Below are 26,851 nucleotides of genomic sequence, written 5' to 3'. Positions count from 1 at the left end.
CCTCTTCACCTCTGCCATCTGCCAAACCTGCTCCAACAGGGTCCAGTATTTTTTGATCAGGCGGATCGCTTTTGTCTAGCGGCCTGGATTTTGAGCTTCGGTGACTAAGGAAGAAGGGTTATAAGGAGGAGGATATTTCCACTCTGTTGTGGGCCCATAAGACTTCTACCTCTCTGGCTTATATTCGGGTATAGAGAGTGTTTGAGACTATGTGTGCTGAGTCCGGAATTCCGGCGCGTAAGGCTCCGGTGTCCCAGGTTCTCTCCTTCCTGCAGAATGGTCTCTCCAAAGGTTTGTCTTTGTGGGTACAGGTTTCGGCGCTCAGTTCCCTCCTTGGGCGGGTCGATGGTTATGTGTTGGCAACCCATCCGGATGTCATTCGGTTCCTCAGAGAGGCTAAGCACTTGAACCCGCCTGTCTGGACTACTTGTCCATTGTGGAGCCTTAACTTGGTTCTACGTGTTCTTTGCGAGGCACCCTTCGAACCCCTTCGGCAAGCCACACTTAAGGATCTGACCCTTAAGACTGTCTTTCTGGTCTTTATTTGCTTAGCCAGTAGAGTGTCCGAGCTCCAAGCCCTGTCTTGTAGGGAGCCTTTCCTTCGCTTTTCTGATTCAGGTGTTTCCCTCAAAACAGTTCCATCCTTCCTGCCAAAGGTTGTGTCCTCCTTTCAAGTAAATCAGTCAGTGGAGCTCCCTGCTTTTTCTCCAGAGGACATTGTGAACACGCCTGGCGCAGATCTTTGGCACCTTGATGTGAAGAAGGTCCTACTGCAATATTTGCAGGTGACGAACGATTTTCGAGTCTCTAATCACCTCTTTGTCTTATGGAGCGGGCCCTGTAAGGGAATAAGACTTCTAAAGCTACGCTCGCTCGCTGGCTAAAAGAGGCGATTGTGTCGACATATATTTGTCAGGGCCGATCGGTTCCGGAGGGCTTAAACGCTCACTCTTTACATTCTCAGGCTACCTCTTGTTTTTTTTTTTTTTTTTTTTTTTTTTTTTGTAATTAAACATTTTATTCGGATAACAGCAAATATACAAGCCAGAAGTATGTCATACAGCTGCAGCCCACACCGGACTGTCCAGTCACCCAAACAGTTTCATGTATAAACACCCCCCCACCGTTCCCTCCCCTCCCCAACCCCAGAGCCCCGGACCTGCATTGAACATGATCCCCAACATTAATACACCACAGTAGACTACAAGAACAAGCAAAGCTAAACAAGAGTAAACACACCGGCTAATAGGAGAGAATGCAAGGACCCCAAGAGCCAACCCTGTACAGCATATAATGCAATGAAGTGCACTCCCTAGCCAACAACAGCAATAATGATATTTAGTGGGAAGGCGGTGCCCCGTCCAGTAATGAGTGACCATCTGAAGGCCCTCCCCCACCCTCATGGTTCGACAGCCAGTGATCAAAGGGGTCCCAAATCTGTGCGTACTTAACCATCCGGTCCCTCCGGAGGCCAGATATCTTCTCCATCGTTTTGATTCCTTTGAGTCTGGTGATAACCATCTGCAAAGGCGGAGCCTCCTGTTTTTTCCACCATTGGGCTATCACCGACCTGGTAGCTATTGCCAAGTAGCGCAATAGTCTAGTATTACGCAGGTCCGGCTCCTCTTGCCAGAGACCCAGTAGCCACAACTCCGGACTTAATCTGGGTTCCCTACCCACTATGGCGGTCGCGAGGCCCTGGACCTTTGTCCAAAAGGCGCGAATGACAGGGCAGGACCACCACACATGAGCAAAGGTCCCCTCCACATCTGCACATCGCCAACACCTGTCTGAGAGTGCCGGGTACCACTTTGCTAAAGTCCCGGGACAAAGGTGCCACCGGTACAGCATTTTATATTCGTTTTCAATCATACTTGTAGACATAGCATATCTCCCCAGACTCAGAAAACAGGTGTTCCAGCGTTCCTTGTCCCAGGTACCCCCTAAATCACGTATCCAAGCCTGAAGATGCGAGGCTTGATACACATCAGTATCCTCCAAGAGTTTATATAGTTTGGACATCAATTTAGGAGGTCGTTTCAATGAAGTACAAAAGGTTTCCATCAATGAGACTCCTGCCTGGAGGTCTCGAAGGACCTCTCTCTTATGTAAAAAATGGCGTATTTGGGCATAAGCTAAGAAATCCCCGTCCGGCAAAAGGAACTCCCTCTGTAACTGAGAGAAGGACTTCACCTTTCCCGCTTCCCAAACCTGTTGAATCCGGTGGAGTCCCTTATCCCTCCAAGTACAAAACGTCCGGGAACCCCGCCCAATCAGGAAATCTGACAGACCATGGAAACGAGCCGGAAAGAAATAACCCTTCTTCCCAGTGAGATTTTCCCTCCACTTATACCACAAAATCAACGTACAACGCAAAGAAGGCAGAATACGAGAATCCCTCTGCGGGGGAGGTATCCGTTCCCAAAAAACATTTTCTGGGATATCCCTCCCCAGCCACGATTGTTCAATTATTATCCATTGTTTCTTAGGCCCCGGGATATGGTAATCTACCACTGCCTGTAATTGTGATGCCACATAGTATTTCTGAAGATTGGGGACACCTAAGCCTCCCTTAAGCCGAGACCTGTATAACACCTTCCGTGCTATTCTTGGAGGCCTTCGTTTCCAGATATAGGAAAAAAATTTCCGTTGTAGACTTCTCAACCAATGTTCTGTAACCAAACAGGGTAATACCTGAAAAAGGTAGCTAAGCCTGGGAAACAAGTTCATTTTCACAACTGCTATCCGTCCCAGCCAGGAGATATGAAATCTATCCCAATGTTGCATATCTTTGCATAATTGATCTACCAGGGGGATATAGTTAGCCGTAAATAAATCCTGACGATTTTCCACCAAATTGATACCCAGATATCGTATAGGACCATTCGTCCACCGAAAGGGAAACAGATTTCGCAAAGTAGAGATCTGGTCTGGCTGCAGCCCAATAGGAAAGAGCTCGGATTTCTCCAGATTGACCCTGAAGCCAGACACCGCTCCAAAGCGTTGCAACACATTGGACAAAGCTGGAAGGGATATGAGGGGATTCCGGACCGTGAAAATAATGTCATCCGCATATAATGAAATTTTATATGAGGTCCCCGCAACATTAATCCCATGGATGTCCTTGGATTGTCGGATCATTTCCGCTAAGGGTTCCACGCTCAGGGCGAATAACAGCGGCGAGAGTGGACACCCCTGTCTGGTACCTCTATGGATAGGGAACGAGTGACTATACCCCCCGTTGATTTTAATACAGGCCCGGGGGTCTCTGTACAGCTCCTTAACCCACGCCAAGAAATATCCCCCCACCCCCATCCGCTCCATCACGGCAAACAGGAAAGGCCAGTGCACCCTATCAAATGCCTTCTCTGCGTCGATAGTCAGTAGCACCGCTGGAGAAGGGCCTGTCTTCACGATCGAGATGAGATTTAATATTTTCCGTATATTATCCGAGGTGGACCGCCCCGGCATAAAACCCGCTTGATCTTCTTGGACCAGGTCAAGAATAACCCCCCTTAAACGATTGGCCATGATTTTCGCTAACAGCTTTAAATCAATATTGATCAATGATATAGGCCTATAGGACCCACAAAGCGCGTGGCATCCTTGCCGGCTTTAGGTAGGATGGTGATACCCGCCACATTCCCATTGGGCAGCAATTGATGACCCTCCCGCAATGCATTAAACATATCTTTCAGTGGCTTCACTAATAAATCCCTAAATTTTTTATAAAAGAAGGGTGTATACCCATCTAAGCCGGGGGCCTTCCCCTGCTTCAAGGATTTAATAGCCTCCTGGACTTCCCTATCCACTATGGGAGAGCCTAGCCTATCCCCAATAGCACTGGACAGCGTGGGCAACCCCAGACCGTCCAAAAAATGATCGATATCTGCAGCAGTCGTATCATGATCAGTGGAATATAACCCCTCATAAAAGCTGGTGAAACACATCTTAATATCGGACAATTGGGTACATAATTGCCCCCTGTCATTTTGAATAGACTGAATGTGAGATTGTAAGCGTTGTCCTTTCAGCTTATGGGCCAACAATTTTCCAGGCCTATCACCCTGTTCGTAATACACCTGCTTAACAAGATCCAGTTGAAAGGCAATCCGTTCCGCATCTAAGTCTTTTATTTGCCTGCGGATCTCATCTAGGTTTCTAAGAGCATGGGGCGTTTGACTCTTCTTATGTTCCTTTTCCCACATCATTAATTGCTCCACCAATTTAACCCGAGTGGCCTCCTTCTGTTTTTTATGATATACCCCCAAACTGATAAGATTACCCCTCATGGTGGCCTTCAATCCCTCCCAAATTGTCACCGGAGACACCGCAGGATCCGAGTTAAGAACTAAATAGTCCTCCAGTTGGGCTTGCAGTTTAACCAGATATTTTTTATTTTTCAGTAAGCTGTCATTAAGTTTCCAGTACTGAGATCTCTGCTGCCCGGAAGGCGTTTTCACCTCCCACCACAGAGGAGAATGATCGGACCAAGTGATATGGTCTATATCCACTTTTAATGTGCGGTCACTCAATGCTTTATCTATTAAAAAGTAATCAATCCGGGAATATGTGTTGTGTGGCCTTGAGTAAAAAGTGTAATTCCGGCTGTGAGGATACCACGCCCTCCAAATATCAACTAAATTCCAATCCGTCAATAACTGATTGAGAGACTTCCTATCCCGAGCATGCGTGCCCCCCTGACCCGATGAGGTATCAAGAGTTGCTGTAGGAGCTAAATTAAAATCTCCTCCCATTATCAAATATCCCCCTTCCAGGTTGTGCAATTTCTGATTAAGTTCGTGTAACAGGTCACCCTGCCCCTGATTCGGGCAATATAAATTAACCAGGGTATACTTGCAGTTTTGAATTTCCACCACTAAAATTAAATATCTGCCCTTAGGGCCTACGACACTATCAAGAACTTTTTCTCCCAAATTATTAGCAAACAAAATTCCTACCCCGCTATATTTGCTATCAGGAGTGCTGGCAGAATAATATCTGTGGGAATACAACCTGGGACGAAGTAAATGTTCATGCTGTCGCCTTAAATGCGTCTCCTGAATAAAGACCACAGACGCAGGGTGCCTCTGCAACTCATTACATAGCTGTTGTCGCTTCAACGGGGAATTCAAGCCCTTCACATTCAGGGAAAGAAACTTAAGAGACATCAGAACAGGATCTCCCCCACCCCCTGCCAACACTCCCTCGTAGCCTTCGAAGCAAAATGCTATCAGTCAATGCAGCCCAATACTTCCCAGTGTCCCCCTGCATTCCCCCCCCCACCCCCCCCCCTCCACCCCTTCACACATACAGAGTCACCCAACATAGGCCGGACTCTGACTAGAGGAAGTCACATCCAGTTCTCTCCCCTCCCCCCCCAGCATGCACACAGTCACTAAATTCAAACCTTTTAGCCCACCAAAACAAAAGAGAATGCCTCCAAACCCCAGAACAAAGTGGGACATAGAGGAATGCAAGAGAAGGAAACAGCCTATAGCCAGTCGCTCCCCAAAGCAATAAAGTATGTCTCAATTATCTGAAGCCTCTAAAAGACTCATGAGGTGTAAGTCCAGAGCAGACACCCCTCATGCAAGCTCAAGGAGGAGCCATGTCTTTCCCGCTCCCGGCCTCTGGTATCCGCGATCGGGACTCGGGGTCTGATGTCCTCTTCAAGCGGCGTCCACCCTTTCCCGCTCGCTGCCATTTTGCCCGATCCACAGCCTCTCGCGCGGGTTCACTGGCAGGCTCCGGGCATGTAATCTCCAGTCCCACCTCCTGAAGTATACCCGCTGCTTCCGAAGGCGTCTTTGCCCTCGAGGTAATTCCTTTGACGGTAAACGCAATACCACAAGGGTACAACCAGCGATAGCGGTAATGTTCCTTGCGCAGAAAGGCAGTCACCTGGTTAAAATCTCTTCGCCGCTTCAGTGTCGCTGGGGCAATATCATTGTAGATAGCGATTTCATGGCCATCCCATTCAAAAGACTCAAGCTTCCTTGCCGCTTTCATTATCTCCTCTTTGACCACGAAACTGTGCAGGCAAGTCACTATGTCTCTGGGTGCATTGCGGGGCGCCGCCCCCAGTGCCCTATGGGCCCGTTCTACCACTATGTCGCGTGATAATGCCGTCGACACTCCAGGCCCCGACTCCGAGGCCGCCGTGAGAATCGCCTGGCAGATCCGTTGGACCACCTCCATCGCATTAGCGTAATTGGGGTCTTCAGGGAGGCCGCGGATGCGCAAATTATTGCGCCGTGTACGATTCTCCACATCCTCTAGCTTCAGAACGGTTTCTTCATGGAGACATTTTAGCTGAACGAGCTCAGACTGCAAGGTAAGTAGCCGAAGATCATGGTCCTCCAATATTGATTCTCCATCCGCCACCCGCTGACCTAGATCATTAACATCGGTGCGGAGAGTAGCGATGGCGTCGCGAAATTCCTCCGCTAAGGTTTTGATATCTTTTTTCAGGTCCTGGAACCAATATTGTAGATCTTTCTTCAAAATAGGCTCGTCCCCACCTTCCATCTCCGGCGGCTCCTGGCGCGATTTAGCCCCGTCTCCCTCGTGGCCAGAGCCCGCACTCGTGTCTCCCAAGGCCGCAAAGCGGGATCCGCCCGCATCGAAGGAAAATTGCTGAAGATCCACCGTTTTTTTCCGAAGAGACATAATCAGTGCTGTCCCCTACGCCAGGCACAATGCAAGCAAGTCGAATATCTCGCTATAGTGGGCTAGAAATGCATAAAGTGCTGTGGGGTTAGCCGGAGAGAAAGTTCAAGCAGCCATCTTAGGCCGATGACGTCACTTCCTCCTCAGGCTACCTCTTGTGTGGAGAGTCAGTCAGTTTTGCCGCAAGAAATCTGCAGAGCAGCTACTTGGAAATCCCTACATTCTTTTGTGCGTCATTATCGCCTGGATGTTCAGGTGCCAGTCTTTGGCTCTTTCGGCAGACAGGTGCTTTGAGCGGGACTGTCTCGGCCCCACCCTGTTTAGGGAAGCTTTGGTACATCCCACTGTCCGGACTGATCCGGGTACGTACAGGGAAAGGAAAATTGGTTCTTATCTGCTAATTTTCGTTCCTGTAGTACCACGGATCAGTCCAGACTCCCGCCCTGACTACATCTGCATTGCTACGTCTGCTCGAAGTTTCTCTTTCACAGGTTCTTTTTGGGATTCTCTACTTCCTATTTGAGCTATAAGGCACTGGAAATTCATCCGAATTGTAAGGCACCTGAGGTTTCTGCTAAATATATATTGATAGCTGTGTAAGAGCATTTTTCAGACATTTTTTATTTTCCTGTTCCATTTGATAGTTACAGTTGTTTACTTGCTTGATCTTATTCTGGTTCTCTATGCTATTTTGGCTGCTTTGATATTGATTATACTGAAGGGATGCAGGGTGCTCACTGTCCTGATATAGGATACCTTTTCAGTTTTTCTCTGTCTCCCTCTGCTGGACAGGAGGCTCAACCCACTGTCTGGACTGATCCGTGGTACTACAGGAATGAAAATTAGCAGGTAAGAACCAATTTTCCTACAAATCACCCCAATTTGTACCTGAGGCAATGGAGGGTAAAGTGACTTACCCAAAATCACAAGGAGCAGCAGTGGGATTTTGAACCCTGATTTCCCTGGTTCTTAGCTCACTGTTCTATCCACTAGTCTACGCCTCCACTCTACATAGTGAATGTGAGACATTTTTACACATACTGTGGGAGCTATTAGATGTACTATTGTACTGTACCCCTGTGGGACACTACATAGGCATAGCCAGTCAGTGGACAATGCCTGGCTAAGCAATGCCACTCTTCTTGCTGCATTGCTCTGTACCTACCATTTGTGATTTTTAAACACCAGCACTTCTGCTGCTCTAAGCCTCTCTTGGTACTTTATTGTAGTTCTGCCTTTGCTCCAGCTGTCTTCTAGATGCTTTTCAAATTCCCTTCCCTTACAGTACTTGCCAACTCTTAGCCTTGCCATAGTAATCCAATGCTTTCCACATTTGCTGCACCACTCATGGACCCTTGAAACTTCCATGTCTCTCCTGGGACTGCTTTACCCTTCTTTTCATGCCTTGTCCTTTATGATTGTAAATACAAAACCTGCTATATATGGAAATTCTTGGAACAATCCAAGTATACCTTCATACGATGCTATTAATGAAGGTATACTTGATTGTTCCAAGAATTTCCATATATAGCAGGTTTTGTATTTACAGTGATTTTTCTCATGCTATATTATTATTGTCCTTTTTGATGACATTCTTATTCCTGCTTCAGATCTTGCCGTCTATCTTGGGGCCTTGATTTCACTTTCTATGTTGCATTGCCCTGCACCTATCATTTGTGATTTTAAACACCAGCACTTCCGCTGCTCCATGCCTCTCATAGTACCTTGGTTCTGTCTCTACCCTGGTTGTTTTCTAGATACTTTTTCATATTTCCTTATACTACGTGCTGACTTTATTTATCAAATTTATAGCCTGCTGATCTACAGATCTCAGCAGATTACAAGAGTACATACACAGTCTGGACACACCAAAATACAAGTACATTTTAAAAACTGTTAATGCTCCTCACCTCTGATCTGAAGCGACTCCGGCAGAGCCTCTGGCAGGATCTTGTTTCAAGGACCTGGGATGGAACTTTGTGTGACTCTGGACTTCCTCTTATAGCTCCACTTGCCAGGACTTCTTTTGGCACTGACCGATGACATCTCATCCCCCATCAGTATATAAGGAATTGCTTTGTAACCAGCCAGGACCTCAGCAACAGGTCCCCTGGCGTCCTCGTGTCCCAGTGCATGTTGTGAGTTGTGCTTGTGCCTTGTTTGTCCTGTCTTGTTTCCTTGTATCCTTGGTTCCCTCCTTGTTACCTTGTTCATTGCCCACCTGGTGCTTTTCCTGCTCCTTCTTGTGCCCTGCCTTGCTTGTCTCTCTAGTTGTGGTTATCTTGTTAGTCTTGTCTGTTGTGTTTGTCTTGGATTGATTCTCTGGATTCTGACCTTGGCCTGGCTCCTGACCTTCCTGTCTGCTACCTGCCCTGACCTCTGGCTTGGTGTCTGTTCTGCCGTCTGCCACCTGCCACAAGCTTTGCTTGGATTGGACACTCAATCCGGATAGACCCAGGAGCCCACCTAAGTCCTTCCGGCTGCCAGAACCTAAGGGCTCAACCTGTGGGGGAGGCGGCTGGAATAGGTGAAGCTTCAGTTGGTTCCACCTACGGGCTTCTCTGCCAGCTTCTAGTGTGGGTCTGGTGGGTTCGCTCATTAGCCTGCATCAACCACACCTCAGTCACAAGGGTCCACTTTCTCTGTCAGTGTTGCAAACAGTAAAAAAAATCATAAAACAACCCAGACCATACAAAAAATGAATGCTAGCCATCATTACCAGAAATATATTACATGCCCATTAGGGCTTTACGCTTGGTCTTGCTGTGACAATCTGATGCTTTACCCAGATCATACCCAGTTACTATTAATGGTTTCTTTCCCTCTTGGATTTTTTCTTCAAACTTTTACTGAGTCTTACTGACTAATGGTTTCGTCTGGTATTTAGCCTTTGATGGACTGTGCCACAGCAAAAGAAAGTGTAAGGGGCAGCAAAAGCACAGCATCCAAAATGAGCACCATGTTTCTCCATGATTACAGATTCTCAGGTAATGGAAGTAGTATTTGCAAAAACTGATTCAGATGAAGAATCATGTCCTAGATTCCCTGAATCACAGGATATTGAACAGCTAGTGCCCAAAGAGAATTTGAGACCTCTAGTAAGTAACATCTTACCCTCCAGTGGGAAGGTGGAGCAAGCAGATGATTCAGATGAGGCTGAGATTAATCCACAGCAAAGTCTGAATCCCCAACCCCTTCCTGAAATGATGCCATAGGGAAACCACATCAGGCATCCTCCAGGGATTTCCTCTGGCTTCTACCTGCCCAGGGATACTAAGGTCCCCATCTTCCAGCTTCTGGATGGTTTGATTAGTCTCTTGCTTTACATAGACACCGCTCTGAGATCTGATTTAAAATGATCAACCCTTATGCCCCTCTCGTAAGGTTTTCATGCCACTGTTGTTGATGCCATTTGCCCCTCTTTTGGTGCCCTGGGGTCTTTATACTTATTTTATTGGTGCCCTTTGCCCCTCATTTGGAGATTTGGGATGGTCTTACCCCTGTAGATGGTTGCTTTGCACCTCTGATGGTGCTTTGCGGTCTTCGTGCCACTTTTTCTGCAGCTTTGCCCCTTACTCAGTGCCTTGGAGTTTTTCCTGCCCCCTTTGCTGCTTCGTTCCCTTTTCATGGTGCCTTGGGGGTTATTGCCACTCTTACAGTGCCTTGGAGTACTCCTGCCTCTGTTGGTATCAGTTTGCCCCTTTTATTGTGCCTTGTGATACTTAATGTTGCAACTTTGACAAAGTCTTAGTGCCATGGAGAGCTCTTCCCCCTTCTGATGATGTCTGCTCACAAGTTTCATTAAAGTTGATTAGAAAACCCCATTTTTTTAGCCCAAACTAACCTGCATTGCATCCCCATTGACGTTAAGGGGAAGGTCATTGAGCGGTTCTCTTTCTTTTTAAAAGATAGGATGTTTCAAGTCAGAGTAGATCAGCAAGAATCCAAGTGGCATACTTTAGTAGTTGGCGTCCCTCAGGGATCCATACTATCAGCTATATTATTTAATATTTATCTCTGTTCATTGTCTCAGATTTTAGAACAGTATTCCCTTTTTTAAAAATATATGCTGATAACATCCAATTATTCTTTCCTGTTCACTCTGACTTATCTTTAACTTTATCTCAGATTCAGCAATGTTTAGATCATATTAGAGGATTTATGTCATCCAGTCAATTAGTGATGAATATTAAGAAAATTGAAGCCATGTAGCTATCTCAAAAACATTGCCCAGATGATTATCTTGGCATTACAATTGATGGTTCCTTTATAACTTTTTCTGATACTGTTCGTAATCTTGAATTCCAGTTTGATTCCTCTATGACTTATGTAGCCTGTATTAGGTTGCTTTTACATAATGGTTTTTATAAGCTAAGGCTTTTGCGCTATCTACGTTATCTGTTACTACAAAGTGAGTTTAGAATTGTAATTCAGGTAATCCTTTTATATGCTGTCAATTATGGTAATGTTTTGCTTGTTGGCTTCCTAAAATAATCAGATTAAGCTACTTCAGAATGCTGCAGTCCATGTTGTTATTAAGTAGCAAAAGGAGGGATCATATAACTCCTATACTTATCCAACTACACTGGCTGCCTGTGATTCAGCACATCAAATTTAAGATACTTATGCTTGTCTTCAAGGCAATCAAAGGAGAGAGGTCCATTGGACCTAGCGGGTTTAATTTCATTATCTCAGCCTACTCAAGCTCTCCGATCTCCGTGCAGTTACAAGTTCTTCAAAAATACATGTTCTGCTGAAACACAGAGATGGACATTCTCCATAGTGGGCCCAGTAATATGGAATGCCTTGCCCACCCAACTCTGCCTTATTGCTGACATGAAGTTGGTTTGGAAGCAGCTGAAAGCAATCTTATTCTGGGAGGCTTTTGGTGCTGAGACTATTGCAAGCTCAAGGAGTGGTCCAATTCTTGGCAGTTAAGATTCAGTGCAAAAAAGTGCAGACTCATGCATTTGGGGTGCAGAAATCCAAGGGAGCAGTACCTGATGGGAGTAAGATACTGAGAGAGACCTTGGGATGATCATATCTGAAACTTTGAATGTAGCAAACTGGAGCGTAACCATTACCGACATTGGTTTGCTTATGTACTGTATTTATGTTTAGATATATTTCTTATTTTTATTCTCTGCTTTGATGCTCAAAGGGAACAGTGAGTTTATGAAATTTTACCAAATAAATAAAACAGTATAAGATGATGGCCAGCTCTAGAGTGCTCCTGGGATGCACAGGAAGAGAAGATCAGTAGAAAAAAGTGGTGATAATGTCTCTATACAGATAACTGGTGAGAGCTCATCTAGAATATCGGGCCCAATTCTGGAGGTCATGCCTCCATCCTAGTTGCCTAGCAACAGCAGAAGTGTCCCCAGAAGCGCCAGGCCCAGATCGCAGTAGGATGCTACTGCGATCCTGGACATCAACATTGAATAAAGGGGCAGGTGGAGAGAAGGGAAAGGGTTGGGGGGAGGATTCAGAGGGCCATGACATTTAAAATGTGCGAGTTTAAGGGGAAGTTGGAGCAGGGAGGGGGTTCGTCCAGCACCAGTAATTTTCAGTTTACTTTAAATGGGCCATTTTGGGGGGTGGAAAGGTTGGCCCTGGAGGGCCTTTGCAACTCGGGTGGGAGGGAGGCAGGGGACAGAGTGCAATTTTTTTTTTTTTTAACTGGACCATAACATAACTGGATATATTCTTTTTTTTTTTTTTTTTAATATATCCCACTGAATATACAGGACATAACTTAGCTGGATAACTTGTACACTAAACGGCCAACTGAATATTGGCCTCCCTAATTCTAAAAAAGAAGAGGGCATGGCCGATATCGACTGAGGCTTAAAACATTACACCAGGAATGAAATTGGGCTCCTGATCTGTCATCATATTCTCTGTAATAGAGCCCAGAACTGTCCCTGCTCGTTCTGTTGTGGGGTAACCAAATTAAACAGTTCATAACGGCAGCTTAAGAAAAATCTGTTTAGAATATGGAATATTCTAAGGAAGTGCAAGGGAATTCAGATGAAATCTCTCACAGCACTGTTGACATAACAAATTATATAGAGCACCACCTGCAATTTATATACCAATGAGCTTTGCATAACATTTTCCTGATTGGCTGGAATTATAATTGTATCTAATATATGTTAATGAGCTGGGATTCATGAAAGTCATTATTTTTTTGTAAATTGAGCCCAGAAGACAGGAATGAAACTTAAAGCTGAACTCGACATACTTTACTTCCTGCCTATATTTTAGTATTTCAGCTTATTTTGGCAAGTCAGCAATTTACTTTACTTTATTTTTTTAATTTATTTTAAAACATTTATTATCCACACACTTCACAGAATATGTTCGTGGCAGAGTACAAAAGAGAAAAAAACATAGATAATCAGCTTAAAACAAAATAACAGACAAAGGGGACAAATTATATACAGTGCACTGCTTGCAATATGATCTTCATTTCTGGAGGATATAGCTGCAAATTTAACTCATAAGTCTGACCAGTGTAATTTCACAATGCAGTAATAATAGCTTTATAACAAAAACCTTTTCAAAGCACTCTAACAGTCCAACTTATGAAATAATGTCTGTATTATCTCTCTTACACAATAGGTTATGGGATCATTCAAGAAAATAACAAGCATCAAAAAGAATTTGATGAAAGAGAAAAAATCCACAAGAAGCTTCCAGTCCATGAAAAAGAAAAGTTCATACTGGGATCAGAAAGGGGAAGAGAGTTGAGAAAAGAATCTAACTCAAGCAAGAAAAGAGTAATCGTTGTTGAACCCAGAAGAGATAAACTCACCACTTACAGAAGAGAGAGAAAAATTTACCTATGTGCTGACTGTGGCAAAAGTTTGAAAACGAAGGACCATCTGGAGTCACACCAGAAAGTTTGCATGAAAGAGAGACGACATACTTGTACTGAGTGTAATAAAAGCTTTCCTTTTCCATCAAAATTGAAAAAGCACCAAATGACCCACACAGGAGAGAAACCATTTACATGTACTGAGTGTGGTAAAAGCTTCATTCAGAAATTCTGTCTGAAAATGCACGAGAGGATCCACACAGGAGAGAAACCATTTATGTGTACTGAGTGTGGTAAAAGCTTTAGTCGTAAATCGCATCTAAACTTGCATCAAAAGGCCCACAATGGAGAGAAACCATTTACATGCACTGTGTGTAATAAAAAGTTCACTAGGAAGTCACAAGAGCGAATGCACCAATGGATTCACACAGGAGAGAGACCATTTACATGTACAGAGTGTAATAAAAGATTCTCTAGGAAATCACAACTGAAAACACATCAATGGATCCACTCAGGAGAAAGACCATTTACATGTACTGAGTGTGATAAAAGGTTTTGTAGGCAATCTGAACTGAAAATGCACCACAGGATTCACACGGGAGAGAGACCTTTTACATGTCATGAGTGTGGTAAAAATTTCAGTCAGAAGCCATATCTAAAACTGCACCACAGGATCCACACAGGAGAGAAACCATTTACATGCACTGCATGTAATAAAAGCTTCATTACCTCTTCACAACTGAAAGAACATGAAAGGATCCATTCAGGACTGAAACCTTTTTCATGTACTGAGTGTGATAAGAGCTTCAGTCGGAAATCATATCTTAACATGCACCAAGGCATCCACATGATAGAGAAATGTATGGAGAGAGAGAAAATTCTTAAGAGCCAAGAGATGCAATCACAGATCAAGAAAATGTGTCAGAAAAGTACAGAAATAATCCCGGTTGTATTGACTCCCACTGGTCTATCCATGTATACATATTACATCATATAAACTCCAGGAGGAGGAGGCTATTTTTGGGACATTAAAAGAATTGAGGTCAGCATTAGCAGTAAATTTGAGAGATTGAGATTGTTCCCAACAGGCCCTAGTTTATGAATGTGTTCATTCCTGTCAAAGTATGTGCAAAACTAACCCATTTGGAGACACTGCCCAAGAGAAATCATTTACATATACAAATGGGTCAATTTTAAAAAGGCCACGCATGTAAAAAGCAGGGGTTATATGTGTAGCTGGGCCTTGCGTGCATTTTAGAACAAGCAGAAGGGCCGGGCCTTGAAAAAGGGGTGGGCCAGGGGGGCCGAAGGAGCAGGTAAGTTACAAAACAAAAAAGCCTAGTTAGAGTTAGTATAGGGGTCGGAGAGGAGAGGGGAAATGGGAGGAAGGGTAGATAGGAGTAAAGGAAAGTTTTCCCCCAGTCCACTCCTTAATTGGAGCGGACTGGGAGGACAAAGGCCTGATCGCGTCGCCGGGCATAGATTCCAAAATTCTGCCCCACCCTCCCTGCATGCACAATTTTTGGGTCACCTGCACGTGTGCGGCCATCAGATTTTATAACGCACACATGTTATAAAATCGGTGCAACCATGTGCGTGTGCAGACTTTTTAAAATCAACCCCAAAGTGTAATAAAATGTAATTTCTCTTTCATAAGTGCAAACACATAAAAGCATCCACATGTGACAGAAAATGGGGTTTAGGGGGAGAGAATAATTGAATAGAGCAAATTTTACTCATCAAGAATTGCTGAGTATCTTCACGTGGTGACCCTGTTATAGAATATCTAGATTAAACCTCAGCCAGACAACCCCTACTATTAAAATATGAAAGGAAGTAAAAAGAAATATTTATACTGTTGCATGGCACCTGGGATAAAAAGGTGCCCACTCATAGTTTAAGCACTAGGATTAATGATAGTGATGGTGCCGAATGTTTGGGTGAAAATAACAAACCTGATGCAGCTATAGGCCATGGTGAACCTTTTTAAGGACTTATTACAGCAGGAAACAGACTACAGAAGCTTATGAAAAAATGAAGCGCATTGCTGACCATTAAGTGGACTTCTGATGATAAAAAATAATGTACTTCTACTTTTATGTCATAAAACCTGTATTTAAAATTTTAGGGAATGCAAAGAGAACCTACTACAAAATGGAAGAGCCAACCTCTGACTTCCAGAAGGTAGCCCGCTTTGGCACATTGCAAGCATTAACAATAAATTTGAGAGATTGAGATCACTTCCACCATGCCCTGGCTTATATAATGAGGTTTATTACTGTAAAGGTATGCACAAAACGAACCCAATTGGAGAGACTGTCAGGAGAAAAACCATTTACATGTACAAAGTGTGATAAAATCTTCATTTAGAATTCATGTCTGAAACTGCACTAAAGGCTCCATGTGGGAAAGATTAGTACAGCTAAAACACCATTAAGCAAAGTTAAAACAGAAAAGTTCTAGATAGCTTTATGTGAAGCTCCTGTAGAGTATGAGAAGCAGAATGGCTACCCAGCATACAGGAGAATATGAAAAGGGCAGCATCAAAACTATGGAATGGCCTGAAATAACAATGAGAGAGCTGGAAACCAAGTTAAAAAGAGCCCTGGCCCTAATAGGGTTCCAATTTTTGGCTCAAGCCATCATAATGCTGTGATGTTTTATGATTTATGAATGTTTGACTGATTGTGATCTGTGCTGAATACATGCCATGGAAGTACATGTAAATAAATAAATAAGATCAGGCAAAATGCAAAAATCAAATAACCAGAATTAACACCTCAGGGATTCATAACAGGAAAAACACTTCTCCTTTACAATTGGGAACAAGCAACATCCCCCAAAATTATTGACCAATAACATGACTATTCACAATCTGCAGGCTGTTTATTGCAGTAGATGTAGATAAAATATATGATAAGATAGGCTTTAATAACATCTTGGCAATAGAACAAAAGAGATGAAACCCAAGACCAGTTGATGATGCTGAATAAAGCCAATGTAACCAGCTGTAAAACACATTTGAAACCTCAGTACAGCATGGATAGTTAAAGGTTTTGATAGGATCCCACACTTCTAGATAATAGATTGCCCTGAAATGTATTCAGTGAGTCCTGGATTGATTTATTAAGTTTGTTTAACATAAAGTGTGTTTTCTGTAGATAGAAGGATGAATTAGCCATGCTGTCTGGGTGACATTCTCTGGCGGTACGGAGCAGAGCTTCTCTCTTAGAATACAGAGTTTTGCTCTATGCACATGTGTGGCTGTTCCTGCATGATTCCATCTTCTCAGTTGGTTAAATAGCTACTATACAGGCCCATTCAATAAAGTCCGCGGGAGAGCCGGTGCTCCGAGGCGCGTGATTCTTTAAATTTGGGTCCGTGGTACCATGGTAATAAGGAGGGCGAAGTCACATGGCTAATTCATCCTATCTATGGAAACATTGTTTATGGTAAACAAACATGCTTTTTCCTGAAGATAAGCAGGCTGAATTAGCCATGCTTTCTGGGAGTCCGCAGTTAGGGTTGCCGCTGAAGATATATGTAGTCAAATCATCTTTGTAGTAGATATTGTCCTTGGTTGATATCATTCGTTGCTCATTTTGTTTGCTATCCTTATGTTCCATAGACAGCCTTGAGTTCCAGCGGTATAATGCAAAACTGCCGATCCCACTGAACTGTCTGAAGCGACTGTTGGTCAAGGCAATAGTGAGATGTGAAAGTATGGACAGGCGACCATGTTGCTGCTTTGCAAATGCCCTGTATGGGTACGTTGTAGAGATGTGCTATCGATGCTGCAGTAGCTCATACCCGATGTGCTTTAATAGAATCCATCAGCTGAGTAGATTGTGCCAAGAGGCAAAATTGAATGCATTGAGTTATCCAGTTTGTTAAAGTCCTTTTTGCTACTGGTGAACCTGGTGCATTTGGATTAAATGAGACAAATAATTGGGACGCATGCCTGTTCATTTGGGTTCTTTTCTTGCAGTAATCTAAGGCTTTCTTACAATCCAAGGTGTGTAGCAGTCTTTTTCTGTCATTCTTAGCGGCCTTGGAAAAAACGTGGGCAGAATGATAGTCTGGTTCAGGTGAAAGGCTAATACGATATTTGGAAAAAATGACTGGTGTGTCTGCAAGGTAACCTTATCATGGTGAAATTACAAATATGTAGGATAGTGCACTAGTGCCTGATGCTCACTAACCTGTCTTGCTGAAGTCACTGTGACCAGAAACACTATTTTCCACGTTAGATACTTCAGAGAGGCAGTCTCTAGAGGCTCGAAGGGCAGAAACATGAACTTTTCTAACACTATATGTTTATGGCCCAAGGAACTGGAGGCTTGAGGACTGGTGGTTGAAGTTGTTTGAAGCCCCTTCATGAATCGAGATACCAATGGATGAGTTGAGATAGAAAGTCCATCTCTCAGGGTGTGATAAACAGCTATCACACCTAGGTGTGCTTGGATAGACAAGGTTGCTAGTCCTGATGTGAATAGCATATGCAGATACTCCAACAGCGACTTAGGAGTGCAAGTGAACGGGTCAATATCCCTTGCCTCATACCACTGCCATTTGAATGCATAATTCTTTCTCGTTGATAGCTTTCTAGCTGAAATTAGAATGTCCTGACTCTGTCATTGCAGTTGAAGGTGGTCTAATACCGTCCTCTCAATTTCCATGCTGTCAGCTGAAGGGAGGAATATATGGGATGTAGTAGAGTCATATCCCCCCCCCCCCCCCTTTCTTGTGTTAGCAGTTCTGCGCTGTTTCTTAAGGAAATTGGTGGCGAATGGAAAGTTGCACTACATAGGCGTACCATGGCTAACTCGGCCAAGCCGGAGCAATAAGAAATAGATGTGCTCTGTCCATGATACAGTTCTGTACTGTTCGAGCTATCACCGGTATTGGAAGATACACATAGAATAGTTCTCCTACCCATGGAATGAGGAACGCATCTTGCAAGTCGTTCTTTGGGCTTGGTAGATGGAGCAGTATCTGCCCAGTTTCCTGTTGCAAATAGGTCTATGCATGGTGTGCCCCAGCTGATGAACAGACTGCCACTTTCTGATCGAGAGACCACTCGTGGGAATGAAAGATTCTGCTGAGCCTTTCAGCTTCCATGTCTGCCATCCCAGGAAGGTACATCGCTTGCAAGGTGATTGAGCGCACTTCTGCCCACTTCAGAATCTGCACAGCTTCCCTGCACAATGCCCTGGAACCGGACCCTCCTTCCTTGTTTACTGACACTTGATTGTCTATACGTATCATCACACATTTTCCTTGAAGCTGGGGTGCAAATGTGTGAAGAGCATGTTTTATCTCTCTCAACTCCAATAAGTTGATCTGGAAGTTGCTCTCTGCTAGAGACCATAAGCCTTGTTTCTTGAGACAGTGCAAGTGAGCTCCCCAACCCTTCATGGAAGCATCTGTTATTAGGATTAGTTGATGTAGTGGGTTGCGAAAAGGAGCTCCCGCAGTTAAGACTGATGGAGTTAGCTACCAAGCTATTTCCACCTTTAAGGCCCGAGTCAAGGCCACTCTTCCAGACATCGGTTGTGTGTACTGAGACCACTGGGATTTGAGCCCCCACTGCAGGCACTGCATATATAGGGGAATATGTGGCACAACACAAATTGCCTCCGCCATGTACCCTAATAAAATCAGAATTTGGCACGCCATGGCATTCAACCACAGCTGCAGTTGTAGAGCAAAAGTGAAAACCTCTCCCTGAGGACTGTAACATAAAAGAACTTGAGCAGGAAGGCATATACAATTCTCAGAAGACAAGCAGGATGGCAGTCCTCAGACATGGGTGACATCATCAGAGGGCGCCCGGCACAGCTGTGTGGTGAGGACAATTTGTACTCCAGGACTTTGGAATGGGACCCCCCCATTCCATATTGGAATCTACTCACCACCAGGACAAAGAGTCCCAGAGAAATGGGGTAACTCAGATGCAGTCCAAAAGCTCCTGGAAGTGGTCTGGTGCCACTGGGACCATAGTGTCCAATGGGCTCTCTGCATATGCAACCTTGCCCAGGGAGTGATCTGTACTGTTGCGCCATGTGGCCTAACAGCCTCAACATGTGCCACACTGAGATCTGCTGGCACTCTTGAATCTCTGCCACAGTAGTCATCAAATTGATGGCTTTTTATCATGGCAGAAATGCCTCAGCCTATGAAGTCCAATTCTAGTGATAGGCTGAGATGGGACTTGGGGTAGTTGATGACGAACCCTAGCGACTCCAACACCCAGATGATCAAATGTATGGACTCTTCAGCCCCTACCCAAGAGGTGCTTTTGACCATCCAATTGTCCAGGTAAGGAAAAAGAGTACCGGTCGGTGAAGGTGCACCGCCACCATGGCCAGGCACTTTGTAAAGACACGAGGGGCTCACACTAGCCCAAACGGCAGAATGCAGTACTGAAAGTGCTGTTTTCCCACCACGAATATGAGAATTCCTGTGACCCTGGAAGATCTTGATACGGATGTATGCATCCTTCAGATTGAGAGAGCATGGTCAGTCCCCTTTTTTCAACAAGGGGATCATGGTGCCCAGGGAAACCATCTTGAACTTTTTCCATTTGAGAAACTTGTTCAGGGTCCTTAGGTCTAGGATGGGATGGAGTCCTCCTGTTTTCTTTGGAATCAGGAAGCATCGGAGTAGAATCCCTGCTCACGTTGTCCTGGTGGAACAGGCTCCACCGCTCTGGCCATTAAGAGAGAAGAGAGCTCCACAAGGAGCTTTTGGCACCCAATAGGGGCTCGGGGGCAATTTGGCAGGGTACTCAAAAGATTTAATTTGTACCCTCCACAGACGATGGTCAGAAACCACTGATCGGAGGTTACACTGGGCCACTGGTTCGCATAGAACTGCAGGCTCCCCCCCTACCCTGGTTCAACGGACTCTGCTATGCTCTCTGTGATCCAGTCAAAACCCTGTCCCACGAACTGACTGAGGCACCAGCTGGAACTTTGGAGCCCTCTAATACCTGGGACAGCTGTAAGGAGCCTGCTGCTGTTGATGGGTTATAGAAGGTGGAGGATAGTATCTTCCTGGGTGGAAGAAAGACTTCCTCTGGCCAGACCTCGAAGACCTCCTAACAGAGGAAGTTGTGTCCTGGGTGCCAGCAGAAAATTGCTGAAGTGTCGCATGGTACTTTTGTATCTGAGCCACTGCATCCTTCATGTTATCTTTGAAGAGATTCTCTCCAGTACATGGCACGTCAGCAAGTCACTCCTACACTTCCTGACAGAGATTGGTTACCCTCAGCCAGGCAAGTCTGTGGGCACCAATCCCAGTGGCAGAGACCCTTGATGCAGTCCAAAAACATCATAGGGTTTGACAAAACCTCGTGTTTTCTGCACTCCCAGCCCTTAGGTACTATTGACTGGAGAGTGTCATGTTGCTGTTAAGGCAACTGCTTGGCCACCACCTGCACCTGCTTCCAGATGTCCTCATGGACATGGCTCATGTAGAGCTGGTAGGCCACTATCTGGGCAATAAGCATGGTACCCTGAAAAAATTTCCTCCCAAGAGCATCCATGGCCCTCTGATCCTTCCCTGGGGACACTGAGGAATGGGTCTGAGTGTGCTTGGCCTTCTTGAAAGTGGATTCAACCACCACAGATTGCTGCGGTAGCTGATGCTTGTCAAATTTGAGAGCCTTCTGGATGAGTTAGAATGCATCTGCTTTCCTATTTACGGGAGGAACTGAGAGGGGAGTGTTCCTGCATCCTCAACAGCAACTCCACAAGGATCTTATGCACTAGGATTGCCATGATTTTCTTAGGAGGCTCCATGGACTGGAGAATATCCAGCATTCTCTGCCGGGTATCCTCTTCAGTCTGCAACTGAAATGGGACGGCCTTCACTATCATCCTGACAAATCCTGCAAAGGAGAAGTTTTCTGGAGAAGACTTCCTTCTGTTAGCAGGAGGAAATGAATCTGAGGGGAGACCATCCAACGTGCCATCAGAGACATTGGAGTCATAATCTCCCTAGGGGTCATATGGGCCCTCATCCTCACAGCCTGAAGGCAGGGATGGGGTCCTAGGCACTTGGCTACTGGTCAGCAGTATTGGTACAGACTCCACTGGCTGTGGGGGCTCAGGCCTCGGTGTTGCTCTGGTCCCCAGAAGAGCTTCCTTCTCCAAGGAGCCATGGACCAGCACTGGATCGGATGGTGGCCCCCCTGATGCCCAGCCTTCCCAGAAATCGACACAGGTATCGTTCCGAGGCATGCATGCAGGGATTCCAGCAGTGGCTCGAGCATGGACTGTGCCAGTCCCAGTGCCATTGGTGCCCCAATGCTAAAGCTCCACACCACGACTGACTGCATGCGACTCTCCAGCTCATCCTCAAAGAGCACCTATGCCAAGACTGATTGGGATCCAGGAGCTTTAGGATCCCAGTCGGTGGTGGGCATCGGAGCTGGTGGAGACCATTGCATAACCCAGGTATCAATGGAGGCTTGGCATTCCTCACCTGGGAGCACTTTAGGGGCATCACAGCTAAAGCTGGTTCATCCCTGTGCATCAATGGAGACCGTTTCCTCCTTGGCTTCCCTCTGTACTCAGATCAGCCCTTCCCTGGCGCCAAGGCCGAAGACAACAAACCTGATGTCTTTGACTTGGGAGAGGCAGAAAATGGCCTGTCTCTTGCTTCCCTGGCATTCACTTACACTGACAGAATCAACAATCCCGCCAATGTCAATGGCTCAGTGTTCATTGGTGCGGCTTCAAGGCTCCTCGATGTTGATGGGCCAGCCATTTTCAATCCAAAGAGTCGTTCCAGCTGAATGAACCGGATCATACATCCTTTTGGGGTCATCTGGGCGCACTTGCTGCAACCCTGGATATTGTGCGATGTCCCCAGGCAGAGGATACATCGATCATGAGGTCCATGATCGACATAGTCCTCGAGCACTGAGGGCATGGCTTAAACCTGGACGTGGACATGCCGACTTGAAAAAAAAGGGATATAAAATCTAACTCTATAGTGGAAGCTTATGATGGCTGGTGGGAACTGAAGGCACCACCGCCCGGGGGTTAATGACTGCGAAAAAAAACATAACGTAAACTTCGAGAAACCTGGCTAAGATGCTAAGAGGAGAACCAGGCGGACCCTGTGTTGATACCGTGCGAATACGACAGAGAAAGAAAAATCCACGAAAATGCGAAAAGATAATTCAAAGAAGTTTAATAAAATTAGAGTCTCAATTCCATAACCATTAGCCTTCATGGAAAAAAAGAGACTGAGGGGACCCCACGTGGATGCTTGGTATAATACATGCTGGGTATGCTCAGAGAGTCTCAATCAAATTCCTAGAAAGGGGATGAAAAAGTTCCCCTATGAGGAAAGACTAAAGTGGTTAGGGCTATTCAGCTTGGAGAAGAGACGGCTGAGGGGGAATATGATAGAAGTCTTTAAAATCATGAGAGGTCTAGAACAGGTAAATGTGAATCGATTATTTACTCTTTCGGATAACACAAGAACTAGGAGGCACTCCAAGAAGTTAGCATGTAGCACATTTAAAACAATCAGAGAAAATTATTTTTCATTCAACACACAATTAAGCTCTGGAATTTGTTGCCAGAGGATGTGGTTAGTGCAGTTAGTGTAGCTGTGTTTAAAAAAGGTTTGGATAAGTTCATGGAGGAGAAGTCCACTAACTGCTATAATCAAGTTGTCTTAGAGAATAGCCACTGCTATTACTGGCATCAGTAGCATGGGATATACTTAGGGTTTGGGTTCTTGTCAGGTACTTTAGCCTGGATTTGCCACTATTGGAAACAGGATGCTGGGCTTGATGGACTCTTGGTCTGATCCAGTATGGCAATTTCTTATGTTCTTAAACTTTGATATACATTTTGCGTACTGGACTCCATCCGATGATGTAACCCATATGTGAAGACTGACATCCTGCTGTCCTCAGAGAACACCTGTTACAGGTAAGCAACTCTTCTATATCTAGGAATGGATGAAGGAGCACAAATTCAGCACAAGTTACTGAGAGAAATGACCAATAAAGAATACTATAGGAAATTGTAATTGATTTTGAAATGTGCTTTAACAACACGAAATAAGATGCATGCTATCAATTAACTTGCAATCCCTGCACTCTCCTATAGTTTTGGACTGGCCAGATAAGAATCTTAATCAGGTGGATGTAAGAATGAGAGAACTCTTCCATGCCTATGAAGTAATCTTTAATAGGGGTTCCCAATCTTTGGGAGCATTGACCCCCTTTCAACCTCCAAAATTTTAATGGACCCCCAGATGTTTCTCTCTTTTTTACCTTAATTATGTGCCACATATAGAAAAGTTTATTTTTTTAAAAACATTTCTAAATCGCTCTTCCTGATTAAAAATTGCTCAGCGATGTATAAAATTCAACAATAATACAAAATATAAAACACATCATTCCTAAAAAAACTAAAACATCAATCAAACTGCATAAAACAAAAACATTTAAAATATAATAGTAAAATAACTGATACAAAAAAAACAATCTATACCTGCTATTGCCATCCTCCACATCCCTCCTCGTAAACACTACTGTTATTAATGTAATAAAGAAGTATATGTATACCAGACTCATTCATAATATATGACCTTATTAAATAACATTAACTGATATAAACTGAATACATATAGTTGCAAAGGACAGCCATAAATGTGCAAGAATGTACTAATGTTCAATATCTTATGTAGTGCAACTACAGCTAGTCACGCAGCTTGATCTGTTTGGATCTGGAGCGACTGGATGGAAAGAGAGACTGGCGGGTGAAATAAAGATACAAACTAGAGCAGATGAACTGGTGAGGAGATGAACTGGTGAGGGACTGCTGGAGGGAGAGAGAGAGAGATGGTGGGGATGGACTGGTGGGAATGGAGTAGTGGAGAGAGAAACAGCGACCTGTGGAGGGAGACAGAGACCGACTAGCAGGGCTTGGCTAGTGGAGGGTGAGAGAGAGAACAACTGGTGGGACTGGACTGATGGAGGGTGAGAGATAGAGCGACTAATGAAGCTGGACTAGTGACTGAGAGAGAGACGCAGGAATGGACTGGTGAAGGGAGAAAGGGGGATTGGTTGGGATAGACTGGAGCAAAAACAGAGTGAGACTGGTGGGGAAGGGGGAAAGAGGGATGTTTGAGTCAGGCCCACATCACTAAAAGAGATTTGGAGACAAGTTTTGTGCACATATTTCCCTCCCAGCCCCCACTCCCAACATGGCATGTTATAAAATAGCCTGGCCACATATACATATGCACCTAATTTTAAGTGGGTCCACAAATGAGCATGCAAATCCCACGTCTGCTGCATTAAGTCAGGATTTTAAAAGTGATGCACGCCCACACCAGTGCCAGCTTCTGCAGTTCTTCCATCAGTTTGCTCAGTTAAGGGCTAGGTCCTCCAAACCCCCTAGTTTAATAGCCTTCACTCCCCCCCAGTTATCCCAGACCCTTAAAACCCCTCAGATGTGGCTAGTTTTCTTTCTTTTTAAAACTTTCACCTTCTCCATAGCAGAAGTAAACTTACGCAGTACTAGGCCTGAGCACATGCCCAGGTGCATAAGTATTTACGCGCACATCTCTCACCCCTCACCCCAGAATCCCCATGCCCCGCCCAGACTCCACCCAGTCCATGCCCCTTTTTGAATCAGAGTGAAATGTGTGCATAGCAGGAGTTATGCGTGTATCTGGATGGCTTTTAAAACATGGTGGGCTGACCCAATTGATGTGTGTATGCCAGGCTTTTAAAATGCACTTTTTGGGTATTTACATTTCAGACTTGTAAAAAAAGCAAGTTTGCTTACTGTAAACGGTGTTTTCCATAGATAGCAGATAGGCTGGGTGACATCATCCAGGTGTCACTGGGTGAAGCTGTCTCTCTAAGCTTGCAGAACTTTTCCCCCTGTGCAGTTAAGCGGCTCTTCCTGCTCATCTCGTCCGAATCTCCTCAGTTGATTATTAAGCAGATGTATGTAGAGTACATTTCAGATGGTTGTCCAGGGAGGAGGGAGGGTTTGCATGGTTAAATCATCCTTCAATCTATGGAAAACACTGTTTATAGTAAGCAAACTTGCTTTTTTCCATGGATAAGCAGGCTTATTTAGCCATGCTGTCTGAGCTGAAGGTTGCTTGTCTTAGTTATTGTCAGTCTCAACTAGTAAACCCAGTGTTGTAACACTGCAGCTCCCAATGCCCTGTCAGCTGCTGACTGGATCAAACATAGAAACATAGAAATGACGGAGAAGACGACCAAACGGCCCATCCAGTCTGCCCAGCAAGCTTCACACTTCTTTTTTCTCATACTTATCTGTTTCTCTTGGCTCTCAGTAACCTTTGGTTCTATTTCCCTTTCATCCCCACCATTAATATAGAGAACAGTGATGGAGCTGCATCCAAGTGAAATATCATGCTTGATTAGTTAGGGGTAGTAACTGCCGCAATAAGCAAGCTACACCCATGCTTATTTGTTTACCCAGACTATGTTATTTAGCCCTTATTGGTTGTTTTTCTTCTCCCCTGCCGTTGAAGCAGAGAGCTCTGCTGGATGTGTGAAGTATCAGTTTTTCTTCTCCCCTGCCGTTGAAGCAGGGAGCTATGCTGGATATGCATGTAGAATCAGTTCTTCTTCTCCCCTGCCGTTGAAGCAGAGAGCTATGCTGGATATGCGTGAAGTATCAGTGAAAGTGTGAATTGACCATGTCGCTGCTTTACAAATATCTTGAAAAAGAAAATTATTCCTTACCTGCTAATTTTCGTTCCTGTAGTACCATGGATCAGTCCAGACGGTGGGTTATGTCCCCCGTCCAGCAGATGGAGTCAGAACAGAGCTCGAGGGCACCGCCTCCTATACCAGCGCACCCTCTGCTGGAGCTCAGTATCATGAATAACCAAGCCCAAAAGAGCCCAAAACAAACAATTTGGATCAAACAACCCTGACGTAAATCAACATCAAGAACCATTAGGAGGCAAGACCCAGAACGAGGTCGCCCTAGTCAACTTGTGAGGAGCTGTACAACTCTGATAGAGAACCAGAGAGAAAGTAGAAAGAAGACAGAAACACGCACATAAATCCGAGCAGGGGCGCAGTATCCCAGAGTGGTGGGCGTCTGGACTGATCCATGGTACTACAGGAACGAAAATTAGCAGGTAAGGAATAATTTTCTTTTCCCTGTACGTACCAGGATCAGTCCAGACGGTGGGATGTACCCAAGCTTCCCTAAACCGGGTGGGCCCCTGAGAGCCCCGCTCGGAGAACCTGATCGCCAAAAAGCCCAGGGGCTGAAGGCGGCAGGTGTAACCGATAATGCCGAGCAAAGGTATGCAACGACTTCCACGTCG

General features: G+C 44.9%; 1 protein-coding gene across 3 annotated transcripts in view; it reads left to right on the top strand.

The window, feature by feature from the left end:
- The window catches only part of LOC115083959 (gastrula zinc finger protein XlCGF57.1-like), a 40,841-nt gene extending 23,377 nt beyond the window's left edge, over positions 1-17,464 (top strand). For 2 of the 3 annotated variants that reach the window (XM_029588140.1, XM_029588142.1), the window contains one exon: positions 13,297-15,732. In XM_029588140.1, the coding sequence (XP_029444000.1) occupies positions 13,297-14,489 (1,193 nt within the window). In that variant the 3' untranslated portion in view covers positions 14,490-15,732. Of the gene's footprint in view, positions 1-13,296 lie in introns of all 3 variants that reach the window. The other variant, XM_029588141.1, reaches the window with a different exon arrangement.
- Positions 17,465-26,851: the final 9,387 nt, after the last annotated feature.

This window comes from Rhinatrema bivittatum, chromosome 2 (assembly GCF_901001135.1).
Source record: "Rhinatrema bivittatum chromosome 2, aRhiBiv1.1, whole genome shotgun sequence".
Lineage (NCBI taxonomy): Eukaryota > Metazoa > Chordata > Amphibia > Gymnophiona > Rhinatrematidae > Rhinatrema > Rhinatrema bivittatum.
This window is presented reverse-complemented; position numbering and strand designations above follow the sequence as displayed.